The 14,907-nt window shown below is 47.2% G+C and overlaps 1 protein-coding gene across 1 annotated transcript in view; it reads right to left on the minus strand.

The window, feature by feature from the left end:
- fer1l6 (fer-1 like family member 6) overlaps nt 1-14,907 on the minus strand; it is a gene marked incomplete at its 5' end in the record, with an annotated part of 165,568 nt that overhangs the window by 52,593 nt on the left and 98,068 nt on the right. The window contains 3 exons of the mRNA XM_078539765.1: nt 1,727-1,858; nt 9,778-9,893; nt 13,270-13,321. Coding sequence (XP_078395891.1) covers nt 1,727-1,858; nt 9,778-9,893; nt 13,270-13,321 — 300 coding nt within the window. The remainder of the gene's footprint in view (nt 1-1,726; nt 1,859-9,777; nt 9,894-13,269; nt 13,322-14,907) is intronic.

A 14,907-nucleotide genomic window follows, 5' to 3' on the forward strand; every position in this document is an offset into this window, starting at 1 on the left:
GTTCCATGTTAAAAGACTGCACAGGATCCTCTTAAACTGAGGGAAGGGTCCCAAGGTGTTGCCATGCCAATCCCAGGCCGGGGTCCCACTCTCAAACACAGAGAGCCCTGCATATCCAGAGCAATAGCCCGGTACAGACTTCCACCCCCACCCCAGCACTGCAGACTCCTAACCCCACTCTTGAGTTTGTATTGAGATCTTTCAAACCTTTTTGTCTGGTGTAATACGGTTCATTTTTCTTGTTCAATAAATATTTTATTCTTTGTGTTAAAAGTTCCCTAGCAGACTCCTGTGACTTTGTTCAATAACTTTCCTCCACAGTTTCTAAAAAAATAGTTAGGATCAATCAAGCCAGGTTTCATGCTGGAATCTGACTTGTCCAGTTTTAACAGCACCTGGGATCATAACATTGTTATAAAACAGCATATCCTCCATCTCACTGTGAGTAATGCTGTGGCCGAGCTGCTAATACTAAATATCTATCAAAACATTTTTCTGGTGAATTAATGCATTGTGTGGTTTGGTGCTGAGCCAATATACTATAACGTCCTAGGCTTAATCTTTGATCTGAGCTGATTTCTGTTAGGGCACCACACTTGGTGCAGAATTTTTGACCTGACATGGGGTCAAAGATAAGCTCACATCACTAACAGGTGTGCCATTTTGCCAATACCATGCCCACCCCTGTCCACTTTCTCGGAGGTAGGATCGAGGGTGAAGGGCTACCCACAAGTGGGAGGGTGCCAGTTTAGGTAAGCTAAAAGTCCATTATCAGAGGCCAACTGGAATTTTCCAGTTGGCCTGCAGGCCTCCCACAGCTGCATGGAAGCAGCCTCCCAGCTGGAGACTTTGAGGACCACCCCCTCACCTGACACAGCAATGGCTACCGGCAGCTGTAGCCATTTTTCAATTCAAATTCATTAAAGTTGCTGAGAGGGAGGTGGAGGTGCTTTCTCTCTCTCTCTCTCTCTCTCTCACCATTACCTGAACCAGCAGGCTGCAGCTCCTTCTGTGCTGGAAGGCCTCCTCTTGGCCCTCCAGCTTTGAGAGCCTGCCCATCATACATAATTGGATGGCAAGTGCACTCTCTGACCACCTATTGGCCAATCAAGGGAAAGTGACTGGCAGGTGACAGCTCCCGACACACTGTAGGCTTAGGACCCCCATTTGACCCCACTTTACCTCAGCATCCGGGTCCTAACCTAAAATGCAAAATCCTGCCCTTGGTCTCAAAAAGTTTGAACTAGTGAAGAGGGACAAAAAAAACCCCAAAGAATTTCCTGCTTCTATAGCCATCTAGTGATTCCGGATACAAATGACTGTGGACATTGAATGAGCACAAGATCAAGTTCCTCCCATGATCTAATAGCTTGCTGACAGCCATAGTTCAGACATGGAGGCTGGTCAAATGTGGGAAATAATGGAGTGTTGCCAACACATCAGGAACAGAAGTCAAAGCCTTTTGGGGCAAAGAGAAATGACAAGACAAAACATTTTTCTCTCAACAAGAAGCAAAATAATGCAGCCTCTTGGTTAAGACAGAAGGAAGATGAAATGGTCAGATGACTCAGATCTCAACATGAAGGAAAGTCGATTTCTTCTTCTCCCTCCCCATGAATTTTTATTTCTCTCCTGTGTATGACGTTCTGTGTCCGAATCGTTTTGCGTGAGTCACAGCACCATAAAATCCAGGCTTAGATTTTTAACAATAAAGACTCAAACACACCTTAAATTTTCCAGCAATTCTTTCATCGTTTACACTGGTGTCATCTTCACATGCTTTACCACGAAAGAGATCAAATGTTTGCACCCAGTCGCTGAAGTGTTCAAATTCATCTTCTAATTCTCTGTCATAGACCTGGTGGAAACAATTCACAAAACTGTAGCATCAGCTCCAGTGGTACAACTGATCAGTGCAACCTACACTTGGTAAATAAACATTTTCACTAGAACTAGCCTTGGAATTTACTTAGAAATGACCATCAAGTCATCAGAGGAGATTTGGGGACAGCGATTAGAAGGATTATGCACAATTTTCAATTTGCAGCTAACAACCATGACTGCACAATTTAAGATGATTTCATTGCACGTCAAATCAAGTTATTTTAACCGCATGAAACTAATTGATAAGACCACATTTGGAATAATGCATGCAACTTGAAGGACCGTTATTGCAGAATAAATACTGCACTAATAGAGACATTTCAGAGAAAAATGACAAGGGTGATTCTGGAGCTTGAAGATCAGGTTATGGAGGAATTACAGATCCATAAAGTAAGTGCATTTACAGCACTGGTTGTAGGCCAGGAGAACCAGGACTGTCCAAACCCAGCCAAACTGGCAAATCTCTTCACAGATTCCATGATCGACCAAAACCCCCAACTCAGGAGTATGATCTCTCCCGACCAACCCCCACCCTCCATGATCTTCATCTGACCTCCCCAATTTCCACCCCACCCCCGCAGCTGATCTCCACCAGCACCCTCAAATCTCTATCCTACTGGTCGCCAGCACCCTGTGATCTCCAAAAATCCCCTGATCTCCAACAACCCCATAATTTGCACACCCCAACCTCCCCATTGCACCGCCCCCCACACCCGCCCTGATCTCCATCCTGGATCTTCAACCCTTGATCTCTACCATCTCTGATCCCCACCATCTCCGATCCCCACCATCTCCGATCCCCACCATCTCTGATCTCCACCATTTGCACCCCCCCACCCCGATCTCCACTCCACCAATCTCTACCCCTCCAATCTCCACTGCTCAATCTCTGCCTCTCTGACCTCCACCCTTCCGATCTCCACCCCGCCCTCGATCCCCACCAAATTCCTGAATATCCACCCGCCTACCACCTACCAATCCCGCACCACCCGAACACCCCCGACCCCCCGACTCACTCCCTCTCTCCTCTCCTCTCCTGGCTGCATCCTTGTGCCACTAGATTTCAAGTCCAGCAAGTGGCTAGCCTGTCAGGTAGCCTGTAAGTAATTTGGGAAACCTGCAGAAAAGCTTAAAAACCATTCTGCTGTTAATTTCAGCGCCCTCAGGTTTCCTGCAAACCCCCTCCCCTATTTTCCTGCCCCCACCTACCTCCACTCCACTTTCTGCACATCCCTATGCATGTATCAGAGCCAACATACTGTTTGGAATACAATGGGCGGAATCATCCCAGTTTGCACTAAGTGCAGTAGCGGGTGTGAGAAATGTTGTTTTACCCGCCAGTGGGAATGGCTGGTTTTTGTGCTGAATCGTCCCATTCCTGAAGTCTCCCACCTCATTAACAATGCGTTCACGGGAAACACTCCGGATCGCTGGCAGGAGAGTCTCTGATTTGCCTGCTCCGCCATCACCTCAGGCCTTCAGTACTCCAGGCGCCATATTTAAAGGGCGCCCCTGCACAGAGCTAGCACTCTCTAAGGGATCAAAAGCTGCTGGGAAGTCATGGCTGCCAAAGGGAGGAAACATGCCGCCCCCAAATTTAGTGACGCCTCCCTCGGGCAGCTACTGGACGTAGTGGAGGCCAACCGTGAAGTCCTCTAGCACTGCTCTGGGCAAAAACCAGCACGCAAGGTCACCAATCCAGCATGGGAGGCAGTGACAGAGGTGATCAGCAACAATGCTCTGCAAAAGAGGACAGCCACCCAGTGCCGAAAGAGGATGAATGATCTCCTCCGTTCCAACAGAGTAAATCACTCTCAACTCACACCCTCACAAACCCATCACACATCCACACGGATCTCACTTACTGCCTGTTCAAGGGACATCACCATTCATTCTCTCACATACACTTTTATCTGCCCTGTGCATCATGTTCTCATCATGCCCATGGCACCACTCACCACCCACACATGCCAGGCATCCTTGTCATCTGGCCTGGCAGGCATCCTGCTTACACTCTCTCTATCTGTATTCATGCAGGACAAGCTGGCAACACAACAAGAGGGAGAGGTTGCAGACTGGTGGAGGAGTGCCTGAAATCATGGTCCTCACAGACTTTGAGAATAGTCATCCAGCCGGCCGGTGATGACCTGGACCATTCCTGTGCTGACAGTGAGGTCGGCTGTGCTCAACCAAGTGAGGATCCAGCAGTACAACATCCATCAGACGACCATGCTGAGAGTCAATTCTTCTGCTCCACAATCCCCTGTCACACACTAATTATCTCTCCACGCTTCCGCAGACACACCTGGGAAGCAGAGAGGGTATCTACAACACAGGTCCTCGACTCAGGTCCCGAAGACACCTCTGAAGAAGAATCTGATGACATCCTAATTGAAGATCCTTCACAGCGCTCACCCACATCCTCCACCAGCGCAGAGACACACATCTCTGCGGGACCTAGTTCTAGAGTAGTCTCGGGGCCACAATCTGGTGAGCACATCGCACTGCCTGACCCACAGCAGACGGAGGCAGGGACTTCCCAGGTGTCCAGCACTCAGAGGATTGCTGGAGGCCAGGAATCTGCTGAGACCGAGTCAGATGAGGAGCCTCTGAACTCAGTCAGACCTCAGTTGTTGCAGCTGCAAAGGCAAGCTCGGGAACATTGGGAAGGGATCTCCGCTGCACTCCTCAACTTGCGACATGATGGAGGAGTCTGTCCACCTTCAGTCTGAGGTGATAGCAGGTCAGCTCGAGCTCACTCCTGCTTCCCCTTGTCCTCAAGGAGTCAGTCAGGGGCCCTAGGGCACCCATAGGGAGGAGGATCAGCATGTGCACACCCTGGGGCCATCCACCCAGGTGACTACAAGAGTGTCCAGCTGCTCCGAATCCCCTTTTCCTGTGACCCCAGCAGCTCCAGCTCCACAGGCCAAAGAAGGTGCCACTGCCACACAGCAGGACCCCGAAAGCGGGCTGGAGCCCTCCAGGTCTCGGCCCTCCAGAGGATGGCTGCCAAGGTCATCACAGACAGGGCATAGCAGTCAGCAGGCTGCTTCCACCTCTGCTGTGGATGTTGGGGGAGCACCAAGATGTAGTGGCAGGGTTAGGAAAGTTAAGAATATGTAGTTTCACAGCCTGGGCAAGGGCGTTAAACTCTTGTACTTAATGTTCACTATTGTAAATAAACTCCCGAGAATGTCTCCCTGCCTAAGGCTTCTTGTTCTGATGAGCAGTGCTTGTGTCACTCAGATGTGAAACCATAGTTCCTGCGCAAGATAAAGGCAGGTGTCTCAGTCCAGGTCCTCTTCCCTGTGCAGTGTGTAGCCTTCAGATCAAAGTGATGGTCCGGCTTCACACTCACTGGACACATTAGTGATGTCTGCACCTCAATGATGCTTGTCATTGCTGCCAGAATGTGGTGGACAGGCATCACAGAGTTCTGTCATTCTCTCTGTGTGCTCTCAGCACCATTGAAGTGGGGTTGGCCCCCATCTCATTAGTGTCTGTGTCCGGAGATGGTGTGCTCTTGAAGGGAACAGGTGTTGAAGGCTGACAAAGGATCAGGTGCATTGAAAATTTCATGACTGCATCTCCGTGATATGACCCTGATCACAGAGCGCAAGCGAGCTGGCCTCAGCCAGACAGGGGCCAGACATTCACAGAGGCAATGTGAAGATCTACGGAGTGTCCTCACTGCATGTCGTCATCATTCTCCCGGAATCTAGCGAATATTAGGGCCTCCGCTGCATCTAAGCGTGAGGGTATGTGCATTGCCATCAGTCACATAGGAGCCAAACGTTCACAGATGCAAGGTGAGGATGTCAGGACTGTCCTCACTGCATCTAGTCATCATCCTCCATGAACCCTGCAGTTATGAAAGCCTCCTGATCATGTCTGCTTAGTCTGGGCAGTGCGATGGCCTCATCGCAACCATCCTCATCTTCGAGGACCACATCACCATCATCCCCTTCGATGTCTTCCTCATTGGAGGCTCTTCCATCTCCTCCTCAGCCAGGTCCTTCCCCCCATTACAGCACCAGGTTGTGGAGCGCGCAGCAAGCTACGATGATGTGCGGCATCTTCTGGGGACTGTATTGCAGTGCTCCACCGGACCTGTCGAGGCACTGAAGCCTCATTTTCAAAATGCCTATCGGTTACTCCACCAAAGTCCGGGTCACGGCATGAGCCTCGTTATACCGTCGCTCTGCTGCAGTCTGAGGCCGCTGCACAGACATCACCAACCACATCCTCTTGTCCCTGAGGAACCAACCCTGCAGCCCCTCTGGACCCTGGAAGATGTCAAGAATCTGAGACCTACTAAGGATATAGGAGTCATGTATGCTCCTTGGGAATTACGCGCAGACCTTTAGGATGCGCTTGTGGTGGTCGCACACCAGCTGAACATTCAGCGAGTGGAAGCCCTTGTTGTTGATGTAGTTGACTGCTTGTTGTCACGGAGATCTAAGCGCCATGTGAGTGCAGTTGATGGTATTCTGTACATGTGGAAAACCTGAGATCTGGCTTCCCTGATCCATGGAGAAATACACAAAGTTCTGTGCCTTCGCAAAGATTGCAACTGTGACCTCCTGGATACATTTGTGTGTGGAGGATTGTGAGATCCCGCATAGGTCACTTGTGGAGTCCCTGGAAGGAACTATAGGCATAAAAATTGAGCACCACAGTCACTTTCACAGCCATTGGCAGTGGACCCTCCGTGTCCCAATGGTGCCAAATCCTGCAGCAGGTGGAATATGTGACCAACCAATTCCCTAGACATGTGCAGTCTTCAATGACACTGGTTCTCAGTCGTCTGCAGGAATGACAAGCGCTGTCTCTAGACCCTGGGCCTACAAGCGACAGCTCTCTGTGGATCTTCAACTGCGTGTGCAGTAGACTTCTTCTTCTTCCCTGGTCTCTGTAAGCCATGAGGCACATTGCTAAATTGCAAGGTTCCATGATCCTAATGTTCTCCTCCTGCTGATCAAAGAGACAGATGCATGTGTTAGCATGGGTGTACTAAGAACCTCTCTTGGTTAAGTCTGAAAGTCCCTTCATGCATGCAGAAGAGTGCTGGCCACCACTTGGATGGCCAGTGTGTAGAGCACTCATTAGCTGTGCGAATCCCCACCCACCTCCGCCCCACTCCACTTGACCAATTGACGGCAGCTTCAGTCACTGGACTGCATGCTGTGCTCTCAGCTCAGGCACAGGCATTCTCCTAACCCACACTGCAAGGCTGCACTGTTAGCTTGAACCATGGGGGAGACTGGTCCATGCCTTAATAAAGACACTGCAATGGGCTGTGAGCACCTCCACCAGTGACTGCACCATCACCACCTTCCGCAAAGGAATTCTACAATTTGCCAGTTGGTCAATTATTCTGCTGCCCCCTAAAACGCACATTAATTTGCAGTCTGCGCCCAAGAGGCGAAAAGTTCTTGAGCATTTGGTGGCACTTTCATGCTTTTGTTGTTGCTTGAGTGGGGACAAATGCTTCAGCGGCCCGACTCCAAACCTGTCAATGGAGCTGCTGCTGACCGGTCTCAGCTGTGGAAGAATGCTCACTTTTAACAAGCTTTACCAAGTGCGTGGCTGCTTCCCTCACTCCCCCCCTCCCCCCGTTGCCCCGGCATGTGCTTGTGTACTTCCTTCAGTCTGTGCTGCCTTGATCCAACACCCACGCACCACACCCCCTGCCCAAATTGCCTGGCACTGGAGCCCTTGCCCTGGCACAGCACCAAAAACCAGCTGGGAAAAAGCAACTTGTCTGAGCCTCCTCCGAGTGCACGGCACCTCTTCCTTGATGTCATACAGGCGATGCTCGCGTGTGCTGTGCAAGGTTGTGTGCACTCACTTCCCAGTTCCCCTCGAAGTTCAGGTTGCCAGGTGCATGTCGCCTATGTACAGTTGTGAAACACATAGGCGTGCAATCACGCCAACGTACCCGGACGATCCACTGTGGGGGGGGTGGGGCGGGGTGATTCTGGCGAACGGGGTTTATAATAAGATGCTAAATTATTGACATTAGGTTCCTGACGTGCCGCAGCAGAAAACTGGGTCCGCCATTGACAGACAGAAAGGATGATCACAAAGTAGTTTCACGATGGCGTAAAACCAATTTTTGGCCTTCTTGCCATATTGTCCGTTCACGCCTGCCATGACGCCCAATGCCAACAGAGCTGGAAAATTCCAGCCAATGTGGCTGGGACGAGAACAGTGTCATGCACAGGACAAAAATCCAATAAGGAATTAATAATTTTGGGTTTAGAGTCAAACTCATATCTTAGATATTTTTCAAAAATTTCACTGAAAATCATGATAGTTCACAGTGGGAATTTCGCTATGTAAATTTAACATGGGGCAGAATATGGCCAGCGGTGAGCAGGGGCGGGCTTGACACACTGATGCACAAAATGTTGCGTGATGACGTCAGGCGTGCATGCCGACATCACCGTGCGTCATTTAGATATTTCGTTCAGTGGGCGTGCGCCCTGAACTGTCAACGGCCTATTAAGGCCATTAAAAAAACCAGTTAAAGTTGTTAACAATGCTGCCCATCCAACCTTAAGGGTGGCGGGCAGGCGATGGGCCCAAGTGGCCTTCGCGTTTTTCAGGAAACCTTATCCACGGGCGGGATGAGGTTTCCTGAAGGTTTTTAAAAATAATGAATTAAATTTTGCTAAATTCACAAACATGTCCCAGCTCATGTGACACTTTCACATGATGGAACGTGTTTAAATAATTTTTTTCCTCTTTTATCAAAAGGTTTTACTATCAACTTAATCTCCTCCAGGCAGCTCCGTGCCTCCGGGAGTTTCCTGCGCTCTTCCGCGCGCCTGCGTGAAAGAGCGCAGGACCTGACTCTCCCTCCTCCCCCCCCCCGCCCGCACAGGTAGCGCTAAGTGCTACCAGCCACGCGTTACACTGGATGGGCCTTAATTGGCCCACCCACATAAAATGGCGGCGCGCAGCCGATCACGGGCAGCGATCGGCTCCACGCCTGCCCCCGCCCATTCCTGCCTATCCCGCCTGACATAGGTAAGATTCAGCCCAAGGGGTTTGTCTTCTCCCTCAGGAGATTGAATAGGTGAGATGTAGCCACACTGGGACCAAGTAGACATGGGCCAGAATTTTACGCCCCGTGGGCGGGCACACTCCCAACCCGAGTGGACGCGAAATAGCATGAGATGATGTTGGGCGAGCGTCCAGACGTCATCGCGCACTCGAGCGATATTTCGCTCAGTGGGCACGCAAGGCAGTCGGAAGTGTGGCGCTGGCAGTTAAGCGGCAATTAAACCCATTAATGATGCAATTAACAGCAATTTTGTGTGGCCCGTCCACATTTACGGTTGGCGGACAGGCCATTCTCCCAGGCGGCATTCACACTTTTGCTCAAACCTCGATCCAGGGCGGGAAGAAATCTCCTTGGGGAAATAAAATAAAAAGAGGTATCTGGGTGCTGGGTTTTTTTTGTGAGGTATGTTTTCAGGTGCTTGATTGTGCTGCATGGACATATTTTGCAGCATTTTTGTTGTTTTGTTTATTCTGTGGAGGTCTGCAGCTCCCTGGGGCAGCTGTCTGCCTTCATGGGGCTCACTAGAAACGCTCACTCACACCCTCAGTTAGGTCGGCACCCACCCTCTTCCCGCCCCCACCCCTGCAGCACTGAACATTTCCCAGCATGCATTTCATGCTAGCTGGCCGTTAATTGGCCAGCCAGCACGAAATCGCGGTCGGGAGGGCGATGGTGGCCAGAGGCCCGTTTCCCCTCTGCTTCCGGGCTCACCAATTGCGCGCACCTGATGATCGAAAAATTCAGGCCATGGTTTTAAGAATAGGCTGAATTGGTGTATCTCTATAATGAACAACATGGGCCAATACAGTTTTGGACTCTACCTGTAGAGTTGCTAACCCAGGCTTTTGCATTTTTGCCTTTTCGACAGTTCGAACTCTCTTTCTCTTCTCATCGTCTTCACCATCTAAAGTGAGGGTCGTGCCAGGTACATCCAGCACTAGAAACAAAGATAAAGGGATTTAAATAAGCACCACTTATTTTTATAATCACATTGTGCACCACAGCAAGGCGAGAAATAAGAAACAATATTCAGGCTGGGATTTTCCAGCCCCATCCATCAGTGGGATCTTCCGCTGGCTCATCAGATCTGCCTTAAGACCATAAGACATAGGAGCAGAAATTAGGCCATTCGGCCCATCGAGTCTGCTCCGCCATGATGGGGCTGGAAAATCCCAGCCTTACATTTTAGCTTTTCAAAACACTAGATCTTAGCAATTATAAATATCTGTGATGATCAACATCAGCAATGAGTATCTGGGATTTTAATTAAAATACTTCCCATTTTCTGCACAGTATTTCTGATGTTCACTTAAACACACAACAAATATTCCCTTTGTGTGCTGCCCGTAATAATCACTTTATAAAAACAGGCCTAAATGTTTTTGCTCCAATTTACCCACAGAGAAAGTCTTCACCCATTTTGTACTTTGAAATCCTTTGTACAATCTAGCAAAATGTGAAGAGCTATCGGGAAAGAGCAGGCGAGTAGTGCTAATTGGGTAACTCTTTGACAGACATGATGGGCCTACGTCTGTGATGCATGATTCTATGACTATCATTTTGAGTAGAATTTGAACTCATGCGACAGCTAGACAAACACAATATATTTCCAGTCATTTGCAAATTTTTCTAACTTCATTCAATCTGGGAATTTTTAGGAATGCATCCCTCAGATTACAACAGCCACCACTGGGGTGAAATGCGTCCTCTGGTACTTGGTGTTCACTGTAATTCCTGATGCAGAGTCCTGGCGATTGAAGTGGTGCAAATCCATAAAATTACCTTTAATAAAGTCAACAAGGGGCATCAGTGGTGTGTATTACAGTTCACGCAGGGAGTCTTGAGTTGCTGTGGCAACATGCGCTTTTACATGCATGTTGTAGTCTGGAGCAATGGATAGTGATGGTAGAGGTTCCAATGTCCTTTCCATCACATGGTTGACCATGAATCTCTCCCAGACTTACCGCCTGCCATTGGCAGGTGTTGGAAGGATTTGCAGATTGAAATATCACCTACTTGGCCACGTTATGAACGCACCTTCTTTGGCCATCAAGTCCTGGAGTGGGACTCAAATCCAGAGCTTCTAGCTCAGAGGCACTGCACCAAAAGACCTTTTCAGGGGCATCAGTAACTGGTAAGAAATGTAATAACAACTGGATATGTTTTTAGCTCATGCACTGACCCAGTTGCGAACGCTAGTGGAATCATTTCTTAGTGCATCGTTTCTCTCTTCCTTAGATGATCCACATGTCTCCTTATGATTCGGCCTTCCACCACCACGTGGTAAGATAGAGGTCCACTCATTGCACTTATTTCACCCAGTAACCACTTTGGTCCTTCTCCAAAGTTCTTCATGTATACTGTTTCTCCCACAGTAAATTTCCTCTCTCAACTATACTTAAGGCAGCCTGCAGTTCTTCGGGTTGTTGAGTCTTTACGCACTCCTTTTCCAAAGCAGAAACACTTCCTGCTTCCTTTTGGAATCTCAGTGGTCCCTCAAGGTTTATTTCCCTTAGCCAGTTTTGCCCTCAGAGGCTTGGCCCTCTGCCTCTCAATACCAACACTGTTAGCTTTACCGGTTGGCTCCCATAATGAACAGTTACTTTATTAATGCTTTTGACTTGGATGTCTTCACCCGTGTATGTTTTTAATTGAGCAGTTGTTTCTTCCAAATTTAGTTGGTGTTCTCCATTGCTCAGATATTTGAAGGCATGTTACCCAATTACTATAGGAGAAGTTCCTGTGTCCACTTCTATTCAAATGGGCCTGCTATTCACTTTCACTGTTACATAGATTGGTTCTGTTCTTCCAACCTTCAAGTTATACAATGAATAAATACCTGAATCTGTTGCCTCAGGCTTTTCTACATGGTAGATCTCACTGTTTTTTTACTTTTGTTTAAAAGTCTGCTTGACTCTTTCATTACACTCCCATCATGTGACCATTTTTATGACAATAAAAACATTCTTTTTTTTAAAGTGCCAATCATTAAAAGGTTGTTTATTTCCACCTCTATTGATATTACTCTTTGTTTTCACTGCTAAGTCATTTTTTCTATTTTCCTGCTAGCGGGTGCTGTTTCCCACCTCTCAGTAGAGTCTTGCATTTTCGCTCCCTTTTTGGCTGGGGCTTCCCGCTTGATGTGGAGGGCGATGACATTTTGTCTGTGGCTTTCGAATCTCTAGCTGCGCTTTCCATTGCCAGTGCAATCCCTAGCGCCTTCTTAAAATCCAAATTTGTTTCAGACAACAATCGCTTCAGAATCTTGTCCTCATTCATATTGCACACTAAATGATCTCTAAGCATATAGTTTAAGGATGTACCAAACTCACAATGCTCTGTTAATTGCTTCAAGCTTGCCACATAACTTGCAACTGTCTCCCCTGGGGCTCTAATTTTTGAATTAAACTTGAACCTTTGCATCGTTACTGAGGGCTTTGGTTGGTAATGGCCCTTCACCAGGTTCACTAATTCCTCAAAATTTCTCGAGTCTGGGACACTGGTTGCTGTCAAACTTCGAACCAAGCCATAAGTCTTATTCCCACATGTACTTTAAGAGGATTGCTTGCCTCATCTCTTCCCCCGGAATCTCATTTGTTTGGAAAAAGAACGAGAGATGCTCAATATAGTGGGACCAATTGTCCGTTGCTGGATCGAAAGGATCAATTCTTCCAAATTGCGGCATTCTGTGAGGGAGTTACTTTGATGATTTGAACGGAACTCCTACTTACAAATGCTGTGCGAGGTATAGTACTGATTTTGTTTCTCTTGCTGCTTCTGTTTAATTTGTTTAATCCTCGTCACCAGTTTGTTGGATCCTAGTCACCTGTTTGTTGGATCCTGTTCACACGCTTGTTGTAAGGGGTGGTCGAGTTGGTACTAATGATAGATTTGAGTAGCAGACACTTCATAGGTAGAAGCTCGGTGTTTATTCACAAAGGTACTCAGTAGCAACTAAACATGTGCTAACATTTCAAACTCTATCTCTACACTACTACTGCTACTAACTACTGACTACAGACTCATAACCACAGAGGTAGCCCGCTCTACTCTGCTATTGGATACTAAGATCATGTGATCTTCCATTATAACATTCTTCTTAAAGGTATATTACACATCAGATTACCACGCCTTCAAATTTCATAAATTATATAATCAATTGTTATGCCCTTTCAGGTACAACTGGGCTGCATGAATCTCCCATCATGGGGCATAGGGCCTTCTAATATCTTTAAATACTGTGAACAATGGATTATATTTAGGATAGGTGTCTAACAATTAGACATTTTGTTTTGTTGTAAGTGTTCGCTTACCATTTCCATATCCTTCAGCCTGCAGATTGGCTCTTGTAGCTTTCAGTTTTGCCTTATCGGAAAGACAAAGTTAAAAGTGAGTAGGCAAGTAACTTGTAAATGTTACAATAACACTCAGTTAATTCTAAGAATTTAGGAGCAATATCATTAGATGATTTCTCTTAACCTAATTCTCAGGTGTGGGAGTCTGTGTTCACACTTCCCATTTATTTCAATGCTTGCTGTTTGTGAGATCAGTACACGATGGATGAAAACAACTTTCAATTCTGCTCAATGCTTTGTTAAAAGATGGGATGCTGAAAAAGTGGGAAAGTCCCTCATCCAAGTCTTAATTGGCTTTGGGACATTTGTTTGTTACTGTTTATAGTAATGAAATGCCTGGGAGGATCTGTAACAATGGTAACAGAGTCACTGGAGCGAATGATGAACATGAGTGTGACTTATTGGCTCCATGTTATTTAAAATCTGCGTTGTGTGTCTTTTAATGTATTGTAAATCGGCGTGAGTGTACATGGAATGGAGGGACCAAAAGCTAGAATTGGTGTAAGTGTCTAGAACAAACCACTGCACTGTAGCCAGGCTGGAATGGTAAACCTCGGTACGCGACTTCTGTAGTGATTTGTGAACTCATTAATAAAGAGTCACATAAATGGAATCGTGTTGTCAGATTTGACTGGGAGTACTCATGTTGGACTGTGTAACATGGGCTCATTAAAGACAAGCATCTGACTGGCCGTTGTTAGAGCTGACGTCGATGTTTAAGTTTAAGTAACTAAAGGAAATAGAACAAGAAAGCAGTCCAACCCCTGACATTGCAGTCTATTGTGACACTTCTATCACCCCCTTAATGCTGAAGTCAGTTACACTTATCAGCACTGAGACTGTAGCTCAGCTAATCATCAGGTTTACACACTGACCCATTAGGGGGAACCTATCAAAATTATACTTACTTTCTGTTCAAATTGAAATAAATGGGTTGTTATACCATACTGAAACATTACTGACAGGGCTACTTAATTAAAGAGTCACTGCAATTATGACAAAACCTGAAGGATGGTCAAAAGAAAACATGAAATCCACAAGCACGAAAAAATCCTGCCAGTAACATCGATGGTTCTGCACTTGTACCAGAACCCACAAGCACAGCCACAGCTTATTGGCTCAGACTTCGAACAAACTCGCTTATATAAATTTCTGCTTTCAGCATGCTGACTGCCCAGTTTCTCACGTCGGCACTGTATATTGGAAAGCCAGGCACTTGGTGTTGCTACTTCCCACGCATTTAAGTGAATGGATAGAAAATCAGAGGCAGTGAACAGTTAGTTTTCTGATATGTAAACCCAGCACATGAAGCTCTGTGTCAGGAACGCTGACTCCATTGTGCAAGCGCCCAAAAGCACTGGAGCTAATGAGCTGCAGCACTGCCAGGGAGACTGACTACTGACACAACAGGAATGGTACAAAGAAAAGCAAAATACTGTGGATCCTGGGTTTCTGAAATAGGAACAGAAAATGCTGGAAACACTCAGCAGGTCAGGCAGCGTCTGTGGAGAGAGAAACAGAGTTAGCGTTTCAGGTTGACAATCTTTTATCAGAACTGGAAAGTGAGAGACATAATAGTTTTTAAGCAAGTACAGG

This window comes from Cetorhinus maximus, chromosome 4 (genome assembly GCF_964194155.1).
Source record: "Cetorhinus maximus chromosome 4, sCetMax3.hap1.1, whole genome shotgun sequence".
NCBI classification, from domain to species: domain Eukaryota; kingdom Metazoa; phylum Chordata; class Chondrichthyes; order Lamniformes; family Cetorhinidae; genus Cetorhinus; species Cetorhinus maximus.